The following is a 19,604-nucleotide window of genomic DNA, read 5'->3' as shown; positions in this document are numbered from 1 at the left end:
GGCTAATATATCTTTGGACAGAATGCTGCCCTCTGTTGGTTTTACGTCGAGTAGCAGAATAACTTTGGATTTCAAACATATGCTACTTAATGTAAAACCAACAGAGGGCAGCATTCTGTCCAAAGATATATAAGCCATATGGGGCCGTGAGTTCATTTGCATTTATTCCCATGATCCTTTTGTCTAACAGTTTAATACAAAAAAACCCCAAAATAAATAGAAAAAAAGAGTTTGGAAGTTCGACAAAATTAATGTCCGCGAGTGCGGACATTTAACTGTTGCAGCGGGGAGACCAGCGGATCATGGGGATATATTTTATTTAAATAATTAATAAATGAAAATGAACACACTGCCACATATGGCTAATATATCTTCGGACAGAATGCTGCCCTCTGTTGGTTTTACACCGAGTAGCAGAATAACTTTGGATTTCAAGCATATGCTACTTAATGTAAAACCAACAGAGGGCAGCATTGTGTCCGAAGTTATAGTAAGTTATTTATGCTAAGTTAAATGTCTGTACCGGCGACTTTGTTGGTCGCTGGCACTGACATTTAACTGACACAGCGGGGAGACCACTGGTGTCTCTGCTGTGTCAGTTAAATGTCCGTACCGGCGACTTTGTTGGTCGCTGGCACGGACTTTTAACTGTTGCAGCAGGGTCCCAGGTTATTTTTTTTTTTCTGCCTAGCAACTAGTGGTAAGGGGCCGTGCGAGTGAGCCTATTGGTCGCTTGCACAGCCCTTTACCCTACGGATTTCTGCTCCCGTTATCCAACGCAGCATCGCAGGGGTTAACGGGAGCGGAAATCCCGCGATGCTGTGAAGATAAGGTAAGTTAGATGGGGAAGGGACCGGGGAGAATAGTAGACGAAGGCGAAGATTCTTCGTGTGTGAGTCTTCGTCTTCGCCTACGTTTTACCGGCACTGTCTTCTCTTCTTCATGTCTTCGGAACGAACACGAAAACGCACTCTTCGTGTTCGTTTTCATGTTCGCCCGAAGACGAATGCACAAGTCTAGTTTAGAGATCTCCCTTGTAACCAGCCTACTGAGCAGCAACGCACTGGAGGCTCTGATCTCCCAAGATGGCGATCACTTCCTCAGTTTTTTTTAGCAGGGTTTGTGCCTCCCTGGACCTGCTGCCCTAGACACAGTGAGCCTAGGCCTCAATACATTGCTGCACACAACCACTGACATACAATAGCTATATGTATTTTGTTGCATAACAGGGAATCCCTAATGTGAGGGTTAACTAGCAAGTGCCATGTGCATATGATGCTTGCTACATAGGTGTCCAATTGACTAAGATCTACTTTGCTTATTGTGTATATCAAAATCTAAATCTGCTATATGGGTAGACAATGGCTCTGATGGCATGATTGTGTTTAATTTCGTATTAACCTTTTGTGTAGGTTACTAGGAAAGATGCAGGAATTTATGAGGTGATACTGAAAGATGACAGAGGAAAGGACAAGAGTGTACTCAAGCTTGTGGATTCAGGTAAGTGTTGCTCTGTAATTGCTTTGTTAGCATGTGTCTGTCAAGGAGACATTTGTGTAATTCCAAAGGGTCCCAGATCTGTTCTTCTTGATCACCCAACAATGTCGGCAAGCCTCTGTCGTTGGGCTCCATACATAGATCTTTAATGCATTTGGGTGGACAATACATGTGTTTGTGTTCACATAAAGTCTTTTTTTATCGAGAGATCAGCCCCACACCCTGAGCAGATATTATAACTAAATTTAACAAAATTACAGAGATACATGCAGTATATGCATGCAAGTATGAGTGTGTGTATAAATATATATATATATATATATATATATATACACAGTATATTTTGTTTCTATGTGTCTTAATTACTTTTATCTAAAGAATCAAAAGATTACCCTAGGCAAAAGAATGGTTTTAACTCTTGAACTGTATAGCGATTATGTATTATAGGTTGATTTCTATAATTTAAGTCAATGTACCACTGTCTAACATTGTACCACTCAACCTCTTTCTTCAGCATTTGACGATCTCATGACTGCCGTGTGCAAAAAGATTGGTAAGCATTTAATGTAACCACGTATAATTCTTCCTATATGTGTTTAAGTGTAAGCCTTACTTGTTGATACAGTATATACATATGGTTTCTGATCTGAATGTATTTGATTACATTTAAAAAGCATTTTTTTTATTCTAATACGTTAATGCATCTTCTTTTATGTGAAGATATTAAATTCCCCTAATTCTCCCATTAGATTGTCAGCTTGCAAGAGGAGGGTAAAAAAAAATTGTTTAAAAGTAAACAATGGGTATTTCATATTTTTAATGGCTTTTCAAAATATTGTTTTAATATACTGTATGTTTGCCTACAGCCGAATCAGCTACACAAGTCAAGATCCAGAGCAATGAAGAAGGCATCAGATTGTATTCATTCGTGAATTATTATGTGGATGATCTAAAAGTCAGCTGGGGCCACAAGTAAGTGAAAATTATTATTGTTCACCATCTCACATATATTTACTAGTATCATGGACAAGTTTAGATACTAACTGTTTTGTTTTAACAAATGGTAAAAATACCATTGTATTTTGACAATGAGTACTTCCATTTTAACATTACCATTCTTTTGTGAATCTATCTGTTAGTGATTCAAAGATAAAATACACAGACAGAGTTAAAACAGGGGTCACCGGTGAAATGATTTGGCTACAGATCAATGAACCCACAGCAAATGACAAAGGCAAATATGTAATGGAACTCTTTGATGGGAAAACAACACATACCAAAGATGTTGATCTGTCTGGACAAGGTAAAGAATTGTTTAATCTCATCATTTAATTTTCAGTTCGGAGCTGGTATTGTGTCTTGTTATCAGAATACCAGATATTAGAACAACTTCAATGAAATTATTTGTTATTATGTGATCTGATCTGTTACATTAACATTATTCAGTCACAATTAGCCTAGGTTTATTACGGGTGAAGTTTATTTTTGAGGCTACTTGGCATATGCAACACTAGTAAGAATGATGCATTCAATGTTCCTATCACGTTTCACTAAGATTAAGACCGAGCTCAGATCTTTTGTCTGTTCATTATTCGCTGGTACCTGGAATTGCTCCTATATTTTGGCCACTTATGTCATCGCAAATGTTTTGATTAGGGTTTTTGCCAAAGAATCTTACTACAGGGCATTGTAAGGAGCAAATATCGCCATCTGGTTCAGGGAATTCGGCCCCTTTCACCTTGCAGTCTTTTGGAAATACTACTTGTTCAATCTCCTGACATGAGTCACATCAGGTGTTTACTTTAACCTTTTTTTTTTTTTTTTAAGGATGATGTTTGCATCCATGTGTATTTACTTGGATAACATCTTTGAAGTTTTTTTTAATGATATCTTAAACCTTAATTAATATTCTAGGAGAGCACAATTTGATTACAAGATTTATATATCTTTTTCATATGACCAACTGAGCACAGTTTATACTATAGAATTTATGTTTTAATGCCTCAATTAGTTTTAAAAGTGTTAAATGCAAGACGGTTTATTTTCGGCCCATTTGTTCTCATGCAAGAGAAATTTGTTTCCCAGTGCCCACATTCACTCTCATTCTCATTCATCCTTTCTCATGCTCTCTTTATGTTGCCGTACCTATCTCTGCTGACCACTTCCACATCTTCTATCTTCTCCCTTCTATTCTATCTTCAACCTTCAATCTGCTGTCTTCTATTTTAATCCACATCTCCGCGGACATAACCCGATGGGAACTTCCTCCAATATGGTGTCACTTGCGGTGACATCCTCTCCTCAATCCTCCAATCGGGGAAAGCACATCACCGTAAGCGCTGCCATATTGCCCTTGGTTCATGTAAAATATATCCGATTGAAGATAAAAGAGAGGAGAAGGGGGAGAAGATCCAGAAGTGGTTAGCAGAGAAGGTAGGGAAACATTTGGAGAGCGTGAGAGAGACAGTAAACAAGAATGAGAGGGTGTGAGTTAATGTGGGCCCACAAATTCCAGGTGAAAATTCTGAGCTTTTTGCTTTGTTTTCATCCGATTGGTGGGGGGTCTCGTTTTTTTGGGCCTTCAGACCAAAATTATGCAAATTTGCAATTTGTATGAATCCAGATGCATTTGTCTATTAAATGCAGCAAAATAGGTGAAAGACACATTTATTGTTCAGTTACAATAAGACACTATGCTGGTTCATCCTCACACCGGTCATTTTTAGTGAAAAACCTCTACATCCTGTTTGGTTGGTAGGTTTCTAGGAGAGCTGCATCTATCGTCCAAGCCAATAGGTTCAATCTAATGTGTATTTACTTTGGGCACTGCGCTAGCCCACAGATCTGCCATTCAGCAGCAGCACACTGGGGAGACTTGATTGCCCCCATTACTGTTGTGTCTTCCTGGGTTTAGTATACAAAGCTGGGTTCTACTTTATTATATTATATTAAATTTTGTCGTGGGCTCCATCCTCCATATTAGTATGTGCTCAACTACATTACAAACGTTAAGCAACACTGACTTATGTCGTGCTAAAGCAAATTGATGAAGCATATCTGATTTTATAAATGTTCTGAAGTTAGACTATATGGGAGCACAGAGTAGGTCACTAATGCACTTTAATAATATCTATTTATCTGTCTTTTCTAGCTTTTGATGAAGCCTTTGCTGAATTCCAGAGGCTAAAGTAAGTCTTACAGTGTGCGTGTGAGTGTGTGTTAACAGAATTACATAGTTCTACTGCAAAGAGGATTACAACCCTTTCATGGGATTCATGTTTCATTACATAGTTTTAACTTATAACTACGACAAACATTGGTTACCTGTTCATCTATTAGTTGATTCTCGGTCTTGTCTTGGGTCAAGTATATTCCTATGCCAAATCTCACTCTGATTTAGAATTCCTAACTGTATTGACCTAAGCCACTTTTGCTGGCAGTAATTCCAATACCCTCTCAGTAATGTTATGCTTTCAGCATATCTAAGTCGATGGCCCGATAGTGTAATTAGGGTTCATGGCCCCTGGGGCAGGATTGGAGTTCCAACTTACACTGAAGTCACATTTGCCTCCAGAAGTAGAGGGGAAGGGCATTGGCATCGCTCCCGGGCAGCTCAACCTCACCTTGCGTCGCATGGGCAGTTGCCACTCTCCCTGTGAAATTACAACCCTGTTGTTAGGGTATGATTTCTCAACCTTGTATTTCTCCTTCTTTAAAATATTCTTCCCTCTGATATTTTAACTCTGAGACAATAATCCTTTCTTCTCACTTGTTAATTGGCTTTTATCAACATGTAGATGGTCCTTTAAAAAAATGATAAACAGCATGCTTAAAAAATGTTTTTACCAGCATCTTCCCAGTAATCTTATCTAGGAAACAATATAAACAGGCAGCATAAACAGACATGTGTACCTGGATTATTTTTATTAATATGGAAATATTTCTTTGTCTTTTTCTCCAATGACAGACAAGCAGCGATTGCAGAAAAGAGTAAGTTGCAAACCTTAAATTTATGTGTGTGCTTATATAATAGGTATCAGTTTGCTGTCAATATATATATATAATACATATATATATAATACTATTCCTCGATTTTCTTTTCTGGTGCAGTTTTTGGCCAAAGAAGCAACAGCAGTTTGCTGCTCTGTGGCAATGCATGATGCTTTAAAACTGTGCTAGAAATTTATTTTTTCATTATTTTATATAGTATATAAGAGATTAACATAAAGCATCATACAATCGGGCTGTGTTTCCATTTTAATTCACAGTATCCATTCATGATTATAAATCCCTGTTTATACTGGAAAGTGGTGTTTATTTAAAATGGCAGTTTACACAACGTGGGACTTTTTCACAGAAATTTTAGCAAGATATTCTATTTAGTTGTTCTTATTACCTTTTCCTTCTGCAGATCGTGCAAGGGTAATAGGAGGTTTGCCTGATGTTGTCACCATACAGGAAGGAAAGGTACAGTATATAACCTAACTGATTGATATAGATCGTATATCAAACAGGGAAATAATATTATTATTAATTCACTTATAATGAGCCATCATGTTTTTCATCTTATGTATGGTAAAAACCTAAAGTAAAAAAATACCTGCATATCATGAAGAGGTCACACACACTTCATTTCTGCATTCCTTTTACCTTTAAACATCTCTTACACAGAATATTTTATATTTAATACTTTATAGTGCGTGAAAAGTTATTACCGAGGACTGGCTACAGCCCTCATGCCTTTTAGGTTCCATCATACCAACCAGGGCAGTTGGTGTTCAAATTCATTTTTGTAATACTGATTTTAATATAGTATTTATACTATTCATTCTCTTGCTGCAAGTACTTTCACGATTCAAAAACAAAAAAGAAAAAAACCCAAAACTATAATACCATTCATTATAATAATACTTTCCATTATTTTGCTTTGTTAGTTGCTTAGAAGCATATTTCACCCTATATTTGTGTCACATGTCTATTTGGAATATGGAATATTCAACATGGGGAACTATAGCTGTATCATAAAACAGACCTTTGTGTTTTTACATGTCCAGCTACTCCCGTACATACTGTAATATGTATATAGTTTTAAATGCAAATTATTATTATTTATTGTTATTATATTATTATTATTCTTTAGTCACTTAACCTTACCTGCAATATCTGGGGAGATCCTGTTCCTGAAGTCACCTGGCTAAAGAATGAGAGAGAACTGACTTCAGATGCCAACTGCATTCTGAAATTCGAGTCTGGAAAATATGCAAGCTTCACTATTCCCATGGTCACCACCGGCGACTCGGGCAAATACTGCATTCGGGCAAAGAACAAATATGGCACTGAGACTAATGATTTTACTGTAAGTGTGTTTAATCCAGAGATTCACGGGGTTGAAGAGGAAACTCAGCCAGATGCTAAGAAAAAATGAATAGAAAAGCAGAGGAAATAGGGAGGTTAGGGTGATGGAAAGTGGTATACCTGTGTGCTTAAGTGATTGAAAACTCCTTTAACCTACCTCACTTCTAGGGCGCAATCACAAATCAATCTGGGAAGCTTTCATGAACTGCCATAACACAGGAATATTTAAGGTTAACATAACTCTTCTCTATGTGCGAGAAAATGTAGTGTATATTTTTATTTCAACCATGCTGTTTATATACCATAATTGTGCATTTGTGCCAACTTCTTAAGATACCTAACAACCAGAGATTATTAGTAGTATAACTGGGGGATTCAGACTTTTTGTCCTATGTTGTGTAACATTTGTGAACCACAGCAGTCGATGGTTGAACGAGATTTTAGTTTAATTAGAAATGCCTTATAAATTAGTACAGGGCTGCCTGTGACAATTCCCCATATGGGTGTCATAGACTAGTTTTCAATCATCACAGATGGGGTTATGCAAAAAAAATATTCTTCAAATCTGCCCACAATGTGTCTGACTTCCCAAGATAAACCCCACGCTTACCCCTGCTTACATCACTAACACTCCAATAACAAATTAAATCCATACGACATCATGTTAGAGATAAGTGTGTATCATACAGAAGTCCAAGAAACATTTATCATCTTTGTTTTTTGTAACATAAAGACTTCAGGTTAACAGCCTTTTGTTGTTAAGTTCCAAAACACGCAATAGCCTGTGGGCTGTCCTGCTATGTTATATTTTTCTTTTGCTACAGTTCTCTTAAAAAGCTTCTCTTGCACCCTTATACAATATTTGTAAAAAAAAACAAAAAAAAAACCCAACACCAGCTAAAGAGCAGACTTTACTATCAACCCCCCGAAGATATCCTGGAAGGCCGTTACCGCACAAATTCAAAAATGTAAGCCTTTAAAGGCCAGAAATAAGAGCAATTGATAATTGACCTGTCTGACACTGGGAGGGTTAAATCCAAATAAACTTTCTAGAAACATGAGGTAGGTGAAAGGACTAGAAATGTTCACGGATTAGTAAAATGCTTCTTGATTGTTAGTATTTATTTGGAGGGGAAAGATTGTTGGATTAAAATGGGTGAAATATAGTTATTATGAGTGAATAACTATATATTAACCACCTATCAGTCACTCAGTAAGGTTACTGGAGTTAAATGACATTGTACTGTAAACTTAAATAGCTTTGTAAGAGAAAAGCACACTGCAATACAACTATTGTGCACTACATCTTCAATAACTGTTACATTTCATTTGTGTTTATTGCGAAGATTGAAACCCCGTTGTATGAGGCTTCTCACTGTTCACTAATAAATGAAGCACACAATACCATCTCTACCTCCACCCGTGTTTCACTGTGTCTCGTTCTTTTGATCACTTCATGTCCCACCTACACAATTTAACAACCTCTATGAGTTCATGCAATCCAATGATTTTCACTGATCTGATGACTACTTTCACTTTTCACTGAATCATAAAACCAAATGCATATGTTTACAACTGTAAAATAATATCTATTCCAGCTTTAGGTTTACTGTTATTAACTGTGAAATTTCTTTGTAGCTATAAAAATTCTCATAAGGTAACTGCCTAAGTTACATGAGGTAGGTGAAAGGACTAGAAATGTACAAGGATGCGTTAAAATTTATCTTGAGTTTTAGTGCTTATTTGGAGGGGAAAGATTGCTGGATTTACATTGATCTTTTACGCAATGGGTATGTGAGTACCTATATGTTGACCACCTCTCAGTCACTCAGTAAGGTTACTGGAGTTAAATTACATTGTACTTTAGACTTAAATAGCTTTGTAAGAGAAAAACACACTGCAATACTACTATTGTGCACTACATCTTCAATTAGTGTTACATTTCATTTGTGTTTCTTGTGAAGACTGAAACCCCTTTTTATGAGTCTTCTCACTGTTCACTAATAAATGAAGCACACAATACCATCTCTACCTCCACCCGTGTTTCACTGTGTTTAGTTCTTTTGATCACATGTTCCACCTACACAATTTAACAACTATCCTTGATCTGTGTGATAATTTCACTAATATCATCATGCAATCCACTGATTTTCACTGATCTGATAAGACTACTTTCACTTTTCACTGAATCATAAAAGCAAATGTATATGTTTACACCTGTAAAATAACATCTGTTCCAGCTTTAGGTCTACTGTCATTAACTGTGAACTTTCTTTGTAGCTATACAAATTCTCATAAGGTAACTGCCTAGATACATGAGGTAGGTGAAGGGACTAGAAATGTACAAGGAGGAGTAGAAATGTATAAGGATGAGTAAAAATGTATCTTGAGTTTTAGTACTTATTTGGAGGGGAAAGAATGCTGGATTTACATTGACCTTTTACGCAATGGGTATGTGAGTACCTATATGTCGACATTGTACTGTAGAGTAAAACAGGTTTGTAAGAAAAACACCCACTGCAATAATACTATTATGCACTGTATCTTTAATTAGTGTTTAATTTGTCTTGAGAAGATTGAAACCTTGCTGTATGAGTCTTCTCACTGTTCACTAATAAATGAAGCACACAGTACCATCTCTACCTCCACCCGTGTTTCACTGTGTTTTGTTCTTTTGATGTCCCACCTACACAATTTAACAACCTTTCGGTATTCTATCCTTGATCTATGTGGTAATTTCACTAAAATCATCACACAATCCACCGATGATCTGGTATCAGACTACTTTCACTTTTCACGGAATCATAAAACCAAATGCATATGTTTACACCTGTAAAATAATATCTGTTCTCCAGCTTCATGTTTACTTTCATTAACTGTGAGCTTCCTTTGTAACTGTAATAATTCTTATAAGGTAACTTCCTAGAAACATAGAGGTATGTGAAATTAGGTGAAAGTACTAAAAATGTACAAGGTTGAGTAAAAATGCATCTTCAGTGTAAGTACTTATTTGGAGGGGAAATATTGCTAGATTTACATTGAGGAATTGGTTGGGTTAGCAACTATGTTTACTACCTCACTCAGTAGAGTTACTAGAGCTAAATGACATTGTACTGTAGACTAAAATACCTTTGAAAGAGCAAGCCACACACACACCACAATACCACTATTGTGCACTGCATCTTCAATTAGTGTTCATTTTCGTGTGTGTTAATTGCCAAGATTGAATCCCTGATGTATGTACCTTCTCACTGTTTACTAATAAATTAAGCACACAATACCATCTCTACCACCCTTGTTTCACTGTGTCTCATTCTTTTGATCACATTATGTCCACCTACACAATTTAACAACCTCTAGCTGTTCTAGCCTGGACCCCTGTGGTAACTAAAATCATTGTGTAATCTACTGATTTTCACTGATCTAGTATAAGACTACTTTAATTTTTCATTGAATCACAAAACCAAATGTATATGTTTACACCTGTAAAATAGTATCTGTGCTCCATCTTCAGGTTTACTGTCATTAACCGTTAACTTCCTTTGTAGTTATATTAATTCTCATACAGTAGCAAGGTAAAAAGCCTATGGTATCTTAGTTTTTGGTAAAGAAACTTGACTAGATCACAATAATTTGTTATTTGATTTAAAACAAACTGTGTAGTACAGGACACTTGACAATTGGAATTTGTGTACAACAGGGCTGCATTAAAATTACAATGCAGATTCTAGAATTGAGGAAACGGAAATTTGTATTTACTCCAATATTGTCTAACACATAAAGCCACTAAATATAAAAATATTGATATGACAGTACCAATGGACCATCTCAGCTTTTGTCCCTCTTCACAAAGTTGGCGTACACTTCACTGCTTCCCAGTAGTCTAGAAGCCCTAAATTCTGCCAAGTATTTTTGAGAATGGATTCAACTAGAAAAACGGATAAACTGTGCAAACTCAGGTTATAAGGAAACAAACACGATTAGAATGCAAATCAGGATTTTAAAATCTACGAATGATTATACAGGCGCACATTAATCAATAGGTGTTCAGTATCCATAAAGAAATGGGGGTGAAGAAGAGTGCCAACACCTAGGAGTTACCTGCATTCCACATCTCATCATGGTACTTTGTTAGAGATTTAGGAGCCCACATGTTCACGGGACCAATAACTTGTTTGGTTGTATGAGACAAATGTGCACTTTGCGTATAATTTTTTTTAAATATTAATATATTGTTTAAAAATGAATGAAATTGCCCTCCGGAAAGGAAAACAATACTAACTATTCTCACTTTCTTTCAGGTCAGTGGAATTATAGATGTATGGTCATATCCATGTCGTTAGGTGTGTGACAATATGTTCTTGTTTTGCTGCTATAGCTGATAGTGACGCGTGCAATGGGTGAGCTCGGAATGGCTATGTATGTTGCTGATGCTGCTGGGCACGTTATAGAAACAGTTACTCCTCCGAAACAGAAGAAAGAGGCAGTCCCCAAATTTCGGGGCAAAGGAGGATTAAAGAAAGGTATTTATAATGCTAATAAACTTAGGTCTTGACATTATTAATTGAAAGATACATCTCCCGCCTTGATTATTGTAATTCTGTCCTAGCTGATCTTCCTCTTAACCGTCTCACCCCTCTACAATCCACCATGAATGCTGCTGCCAGACTTATCTTCCTCTCACATCGCTTTACTAACGTTTCTCCCCTCTGTCAGTCTCTTCAATGATTGCCTGTGCACTTCAGAATTCATTTCAAAATCTTGACTCTTACTTTCAAAGCCCTTCACAGCGGTTCCCCTCCCTACATCTCTTCACTCATCTCTAAATACACTCCTAACCGGTCCCTCCGCTCATCCAATGATCTCCTTCTATCCTCTCTTTTGATTCCTAGCTCTCATGCACGCTTACCAGATTTCTCAAGGGCTGCCCCTATCCTCTGGAATGCTCTCCCCCCGGTCTATCCGTCTCTCCCCCTGCCTTTATTCCTTCAAAAAATCCTTCAAGACCCACTTCTTTAAGGACGCTTACAACATAGCACATTAACGCCCTCCCATATTCCTAGTCCCTCTCCTGCAATACTTTTACTAGTGTGGCTGGTCCATCCCTAACAACGGCACTTTTACCTATTATGTAATACACCGTAAATCCCCCTAGATTGTAATCTCGTTTGAGCTGGGCTCTCCTCACCTGTTGTCTCTGTAAATACAATTATGTTACATACCTCTTGTTATATCCTGTCCACCCATTGTACAGCGCTATAGAATTTGATGGCGCCATATAAAACAGATAAAACAGAGAGCGAAACATTAACTTAAAGGGACACTCCAGCCATAGTATGCACTTTAATGCATATAATAGATGGATAGTCCCTTTAACTTTCCATGTGGTCAGTTTTGCAAATGCATGAAAAAAATCTGCAGAACTTGGCCAGATGCATTTCCCTGCACTTGATTTACTCACCTCTAGTCACTTCCCTTTCTGGTTCTGCTGAACATTGCATACAGGGGTCTCTTCTGACCCCAGTGTTCATGTGTAAAGTTGTCTATTTGATTTTAATTGTACTTTCCTGCCATTTATTTCTTTGGAAGTAATTGCTATCACTGATTGACAGCCTAAGTCCCGGGTCATGTAGGAGTGGAAAAGGACTCCAGTGGCAACCTGTGAATCTCTGGTGAACTCCATGCCCAAGAGAGTTAAGGCAGTAATGGTGGCCACACAAAATATTGACACTTTGGGCCCAATTTGGACATTTGTACTCACTTTTGTTGCCAAGGTTTAGACATTAATGGCCGTGTGTTGAGTTATTTTTAAGGGAACAGCTAATTTACAGCCTGTACACTCACTACTTTACATTGTAGCAAAGTGTCATTTCTTCAGTGTTGTCACATGAAAAGATATAATAAAATATTTAAAAAACTGTGAGGAGTGTACTCAGATATACAGTTTCTCACAAAAGCATGTCTAGACTTTTTTTTTTGCAGCAGGGATGTCTCCTTGCCACTGCACAAGAGATCAGGACTTTGCCCTGTCAACAGAAGCTAGCGTCACTTGTTTCCTGCCGACAGATACTATGGAACCGTTACTATATAAATGCCCTATGACTGTTCATTGATATGGTTAATCTTTCACTGACTTTTTCTTTTTAGAGAAACAAACAGAAGTAAAAGAAAGCATTAAAAGGACAGGTATGTCAAAAAGAACTATTGGCAGAGAGCCACTCCAATATTTAAAATGATTTGATTCACTAAACTGTTAATTATAAGTATTGGATTACAAATGGACAACCACAGTGGTTTCATCCTGCAAAGATGGGGGTTGTCCCTGTTTAATCCTGACCGTTAATAGCATATACGACGGAATGATTCAGCCCACCATAATTTATGTATTAGTGAATAATTTGCCGAGTGGCAAAATTAGATTTAAATCAAAATGTTTTCCTTAATGTTATAAATGTTACATCAAACTATTTTATCAAAAGTGCATTACCTTGTTCATGTTGTAAATGGATTTCTGCAAATTAAATTTACAGTGCCCCTCTCCACCTGACAACGTGCATGTATTTTATTATTGATGATATCATCTTACTTTCCTGACAGATGATGTAGTAGTAGAGCCACGTGTGGAGGAGATTATTGCCATAGAGGAAACTCCAGCTCCAGATGAAATGCCTATTGTGGAAGAGCCTGAAGATGACAACTAATTATAAAAAAAAATTATGGACATGCTTTGTAATGTGTAACACGTGATTTTGCAATAATGCACACACAAAACATTAATCAACTGAAATTAATTTGTAAAAAGAATCAGCAAATCAACACCTACAAGATGAGAGAGAAGATTAGAAAAAGGTCCATGCTGGCCATCTCGATCTGCTGTTCTATACCGCATGAGTATAGAAAAGTTACTTGGGACTCCTGGTCACCTGGCTCTGATTACAAATAATCATGGTCCACTGTCCCACTCAGATAAAGTTGACAATTATAGTCAATACCAACCAGTTTTTTCATTTTCTTTAGTATTTTAGGGCAGTATTTGCCTTCAACGCAGGCCTATGCCTAACTCAGGGCAGGCCATCCACCCACCCACCTTGTTACTGCTGAGTGCCGGGATATTACGTGATAGCCCAGTGCTCCGTACTTTTTATAGACACGTGGCAGTGGATGGAAATGAAATATGGAGGCTCTGCTCAAAAAAGGGTGATTGGCTTCATGTTATGTGCCAGACCCCTGGACCTGCCATCCAAGGCCTAGTCACCCTAGACCAGAAAACATCACTGCTCCTGCCTTGATAAAAGATCAGGCTGGTGGTTATGTATAAAACGTGATTTAGGTACTAAGCTTTATAGGGGTTTTATTGCCTTAGCAGCCAATCAAAAAATCTTGATTATCAGGGGCTAATACAGTGAGTGACTTTTAAATGCATTAACGGTTCTTCAGCTGTAAAACTGCACATTTCTGTGTCCCATTCCATTGGTTAGTGTGGTGATAAGATGGTTATGTCTTATACATAACCACTATTGCCTTTTCATGGAGTTCCAAAGTATTACAACATGAAGCGACACATATCAAAGCAAGCTGATTGAATGCTGACCTTGACCATAAAAAGTGGTAAGGGGACTAGGCGGAATCTGACACAACAAAACCATTAATCCCTGTTAAATGCATGTCTCAAAAAGAGGTTAATTTGTGTACGATGACAGACGGAGAGCCAAAATTAATTTTACATCAATTTACCAAGTAAGGACTAATACATACTACAACTTCACAACTTTCTCTTTTGCAAAATGTTGGTAGTGTATTTGACCACCACACGACACAGCTTTATCTTTTTAATCACTAACACTGGAAAACTCTATCACTGTATCTTATTTTCTGAGTACCTTACACCATGGTAGTAGAATATCTTATAATGTTGTTAATGTAATACATAATAATGATTTAATTTCAGGATACTGTTGGTTTTACATTAAATGTAATGTATTTGGTGATCAGTTGGAAAACTCATGTGAGCCTCTGAATACATGAGGTTTTATGAGGTCTGCTATACTGATACACAGAAGCCCCAAGTCTCCTGGAAATTGCCTCTCTCTAAATGTCTCCCTGCCTCCTCTGCTAACCACTTTCGTGTCAGGGTTTGCTTGGAGGATCTGCCCTTCTGATCAGCTGAGCTGATACGAGGGAGGTGAAGAAAGAAGAAGAGGCAAGAGAAGACCTGGAGCTGCAGGAAAGGAGACAGGGACACAGAAGCAATTCACAGAGAAAGTAGGGAGACATTGAGCGAGATAGTATGAGAGGGCATGAATGAGTTTGGGAGAGTGAGTGTATGGGTGTTTTTACATTTTAAAGTGTGAGGGGGCAGTTGGGCCAGACATAGAATCCACTCTGGGTACCAAATACTCTTATTCAGTCCCTGCTCAGAAAGGATATTGAAGTGTGAAGATAATCATCACATTAATCAGATTAATGGCAAACAAATAAAGATGTGCAGTTTCTTAAAACAAAAGAAACACACAGGTTCATATGGATGAACATAGATAAGGAAAATAACTTCCAGTCTATCATCTAACCCTAAAGCTACAATACTACTGACCCTTATGAATAGATAATAAATCTTAGGACACTTAGTAAGTAGGTCATTCTCTTTCTAGCACATAAGTATATATTACCATGACATAGATAACATAGTTTCCTCACCCTCCCCATGCTGCAAGCAACACTTAGCCAACCCATCCCTGACTCGTGATTTGTTTCACGTGAAAATCAGCTTTCTGACAGGATTCCACATTTGTCCAAGTTTGGACAAGTTTCACAGATTCATTTCCAATCATTGTGGTATGAGTCATTTATTTTTGACAAGATTCACAGATCTATTTCCATTCATTTTGTTAGTTTTCAAGTGTTTATCTCTTTTGGGGACACTAAGCTTTCCAGTTCAATGAGTGTGTATGTGCCTGCTGTTGGCCATGATACTTGGAGAGAAGCATTCTTCTATAAATCAGGCTTTATTGTTCTTATATAATCTATATAGACATCTATATAGACATAGACTCTATATAGACATTTATAGTATGACCTGTTGCTAGTTGACAAGCAGTGGCGAAACAGCCATGGTTCCAGAGGTTGCAACTGCTGGGCCCACAGCTCTAGGGGGCCTGGGTGATCCTTGCGTCCACTTCTGCCCCTTTAAAACTGCACAGCAAGGGCCGCAGATTACATCTGTGGCACTCGCAGCCTAACTTTTACCGTGGGGGTCACATAAGGTTACCCAGCTGTGTTCCTGCTTCCATTGAGCTGGTCCAAAATTATTCCCAAAGGGAAGATCCGATTGGCCCTTTGTGGAGAATTTGGGACTGGCACAGGGTGACAGGAATGCAGCAGGGTCAATTTATTAATTACGGAGTACATCCAACAATGATGTGGCCAAAATCCGTCATGATTTGTCCATTTGTTGCCACGTGTAGCCGCCTTTTCAAGCTTTTTTGGCGCTTGTTGATAAGGTAAAGTAGGAGGGACTGCGTGTAGGAGGCTTCACACCAATGACTGATAGGTATCTATAACAAAAAAAATAACAGGCCAAGAAAACAGGGGCTCATTGATGGCTATGGCTGTGAGTGATGGGTCCAACAACCTGAGGGAGTTTCTCCTTTTTTTCTTAATTGATAAATAAATATTGGTGACAATATAAAATGAGTTGGGGAAACTCAGTCCTGCATGTTCATATCATCTGCCATTGTCCCAGGCCCAGTGCTCTACTAGTACTGCTGATGCTGCATCTCTTTGACTGTCCTTACTCTGGGGGAACCTTTTAATTTCTATAATATTGTGGAAATTCAGTCCTGCATACATACCAAATATTTGTCACATTTCCCCTTTCCCTTTCACTCACTAACTGATATGGAGGAAATGCGTTCAGCCGAACACATCTCTTGCCACCTGGTATACTTACCATCAGTCTCCTCCAGCTGTGAGCGTTGCAGGATGAGCCTTACATATATACATATCAGCCATAACATTATGACCACTGACAGGTGAAGTGAATAACACTACTAATCTTGTGGATGGGATATGTTAGGAAGCAAGTGAACATTTCATACTCAAAGGAGAAGTGTTAGAAGCAGGAAACAGGGGCAAAAGTAAGGATCTGAGCAACTTTGACAAGGGCCAAATTCTGATGGCTAGATGACTAGGTCAGAGCATCTCCAAAATTGCATCTCTTGCAGGGTGTTCCCGGTCCGCAGTGGTCAGTACCTATCAAAAGTTGTCCAAGGAAGTTAGAGCACTGAACTGGCAACAGGGTCATGGGCGGCCAAGGCTGATTGATGCACGTAGGGGATGAAGGGCGACCCGTGTGGTCAAATCCAACAAACAAGTTACTGTAGCTCTAATTGCTGAAAAAGTTAATGCTGGTTCTGATAGAAAGGTGTCACAACACACAGCGCATTGCAGTTTGTTGTGTAGGGGGCCACATAGCCGCAGACCAGTTAGGGTGCCCATGCTGACCCCTGTCCACTTCCAAAAGCACCTACAATTGGCACGTGAGCATAAGAACTGGACAACGGAGCAATAGAAGAAGGTAGCCTGGTCTGATGAATCACATTTTCTTTTACATCACGTGGATGGCCGGGTGCATGTGCGTCTCTTACCTGAAGAACACATGGCACCAGGATGCATCCATGGAGGCCCCACCTCGCAACTTACAGGACTTAAAGGATCTGCTGTGAACACATTGGAACACCAAAAGGTAAAGAAATAAACACCAGATAGTGAATGTGAAAATGAAATAATAAATAAAAGGTACTTCCTCACAGTACTGCAGCATCCCAGAACAACTCCTCTCAGTGTTCAACAGAAAGCAACACAAATATAGGGGCGCATGTACATGTGGGGGAAAGAAAGATAAAAAATAGTGCAATAATGTTAAAAATAAAAATTATAATATGTATGTGTAGTGGGTGCACTCACAAAAGTACATATGGTATAGGCTCTTCAGAATAATTTTTTTTTTATTTTTTCTTATTTCTTAAAGATCAATATAAAAAGAGAAAAGGCCAATGGTGCAGTATTTTCTTGTAGTTGTTGTAGGAAAGTTAGATTGCACTTACAAGAGAGTAGATCGTATCAGGCACTTCAACTCAAAGTCCAGGGTTAAAAGCAAAATCCAAAGAGAAAACGGCTAGGGTAAATAGTCCTCAACGCGTTTCGCCTCTTGGCTTCCTCAGAACAATAATCGTTTCAACTTTTTGTCAGCAATGAAATATTATAATTTTTATTTTTAACATTATTGCACTATTATTTTTTATCTAGGGCTGCAACAACTAATCGATAAAATCGATAATAATCGATAATGAAATTCGTTGCCAACGAATTTCATTATCGATTAGTTGAATCGATTATCGATTATAAAATGAGGGTTTTTTCAGAGCAAACGCTCTGAAAAATACCCCTCATTATATAAACCGTTTCAGTGACTCACAGCAGCAGCTCCTACTTACCAGCCCCTCCCTGTAATCACTGTGACAACTGGCCCCGCCCCCTTCCTTCTCCCAGAAGGCCAGAACCACATGGCTGCGACACTCATCTAACTAAGTATAAAATTAATATTTGGGCTGCTGAAAGTTAGGGGAGGTGGGGGTTAATTTAGGGGCAGTTATGGTTAATGGGGTGTTTAGGGTTAATTTAGGGGCAGTTATGGTTAATGGGGTGTTTAGGGGCAGCTATGGTTAATGGGGTGTTTAGGGGCAGCTATGGTTAATGGGGTGTTTAGGGTTAATTTAGGAGCAGCTGTGGTTAATGGGGTGTTTGGGGTTAATTTGAGGCAGTTGTGGTTAATGGTGTGTTTAGGGTTAATTTAGGGGCTGTTGTGGTTGACGGTCTTTAGGGTTAATTTAGGGATGCTGTGGTTAATGGGGTGTTTAGGGTTAATTTAGGGTAGTTGTTTTGATAGGGTATTTAGAGTTGATTTAGTGGTAGTTATGGTTAATGGGGTGTTTAGGGTTAATTTAATGATGAGGACTGAGGGTTAATTTGATTAATTTAATAAAGTTAACTTAAGGTGCAGTTAGAGGTAAAGGGGGCCAAACTAAGGGGAATCTAAATCCTGGGGGCAGTGAAGATTAACCCAGTACTTATTTATTAAAGTATGGTGTCAGTGTGCTGTGAACGGGTCTGTGACTCTATGAGGGGACTATGAGATATCTGGGGGGTATAAGGCATATTGGGGTATAAGGCATATCAGGGGAGGACGGAGTGACATATCTGGGGGTATAAGGCATATACGGTATATAAGGCATATGTGGGGAGGGCAGCGTGGCATGTCTGGGGAGGACGGAGTGGTGTATCAGGGTGTATAAGGCATATCTGGGGCCACAGTGGCATATCTGGGGGTAGAGTGGAGTGGCATATGTGGGGAGGGCAGCGTGGCATGTCTGGGAGGTAGTGTGGCATGTCTGGGGAGGATGGAGTGGTGTATCAGGGGGTATAAGGCATATCAGGCACAGTGGCATATGTGGGGGTGGAGTGGTATATGTGGGAGGCAGCGTGAAGTGGTATATGTGGGAAACAGCGTGGAATGGCATATGTGGGAGGCAGCGTGGAGTGGCATATGTGGGGGTGGAGTGGTATATGTGGGAGGCAGCGTGGAGTGGCATATGTGGGAGGCAGCGTGGAGTGGTATATGTGGGAGGCAGCGTGGAATGGCATATGTGGGAGGCAGCGTGGAGTGGCATATGTGGGAGGCAGCGTGGCATATGTGG

At 38.8% G+C, this 19,604-nt stretch overlaps 1 protein-coding gene across 1 annotated transcript in view; it reads left to right on the top strand.

The window, feature by feature from the left end:
* LOC149287859 (myomesin-1-like) overlaps window positions 1–6,922 on the top strand; it is a 42,030-nt gene extending 35,108 nt beyond the window's left edge. Inside the window, exons 29-36 of the mRNA XM_089492451.1 lie at window positions 1,413–1,500; window positions 2,012–2,050; window positions 2,364–2,469; window positions 2,637–2,800; window positions 4,649–4,685; window positions 5,465–5,487; window positions 5,909–5,964; window positions 6,638–6,922. Of these exons, the coding sequence (XP_089348577.1) occupies window positions 1,413–1,500; window positions 2,012–2,050; window positions 2,364–2,469; window positions 2,637–2,800; window positions 4,649–4,685; window positions 5,465–5,487; window positions 5,909–5,964; window positions 6,638–6,922 (798 nt within the window). The remainder of the gene's footprint in view (window positions 1–1,412; window positions 1,501–2,011; window positions 2,051–2,363; window positions 2,470–2,636; window positions 2,801–4,648; window positions 4,686–5,464; window positions 5,488–5,908; window positions 5,965–6,637) is intronic.
* The last annotated feature ends 12,682 nt before the right edge of the window (window positions 6,923–19,604 follow it).

Source organism: Sceloporus occidentalis, unplaced genomic scaffold, assembly GCF_023333645.1.
Source record: "Sceloporus occidentalis isolate IW3139 unplaced genomic scaffold, rSceOcc1.0.p SCAF_56, whole genome shotgun sequence".
NCBI lineage: Eukaryota > Metazoa > Chordata > Lepidosauria > Squamata > Phrynosomatidae > Sceloporus > Sceloporus occidentalis.
This window is presented reverse-complemented; position numbering and strand designations above follow the sequence as displayed.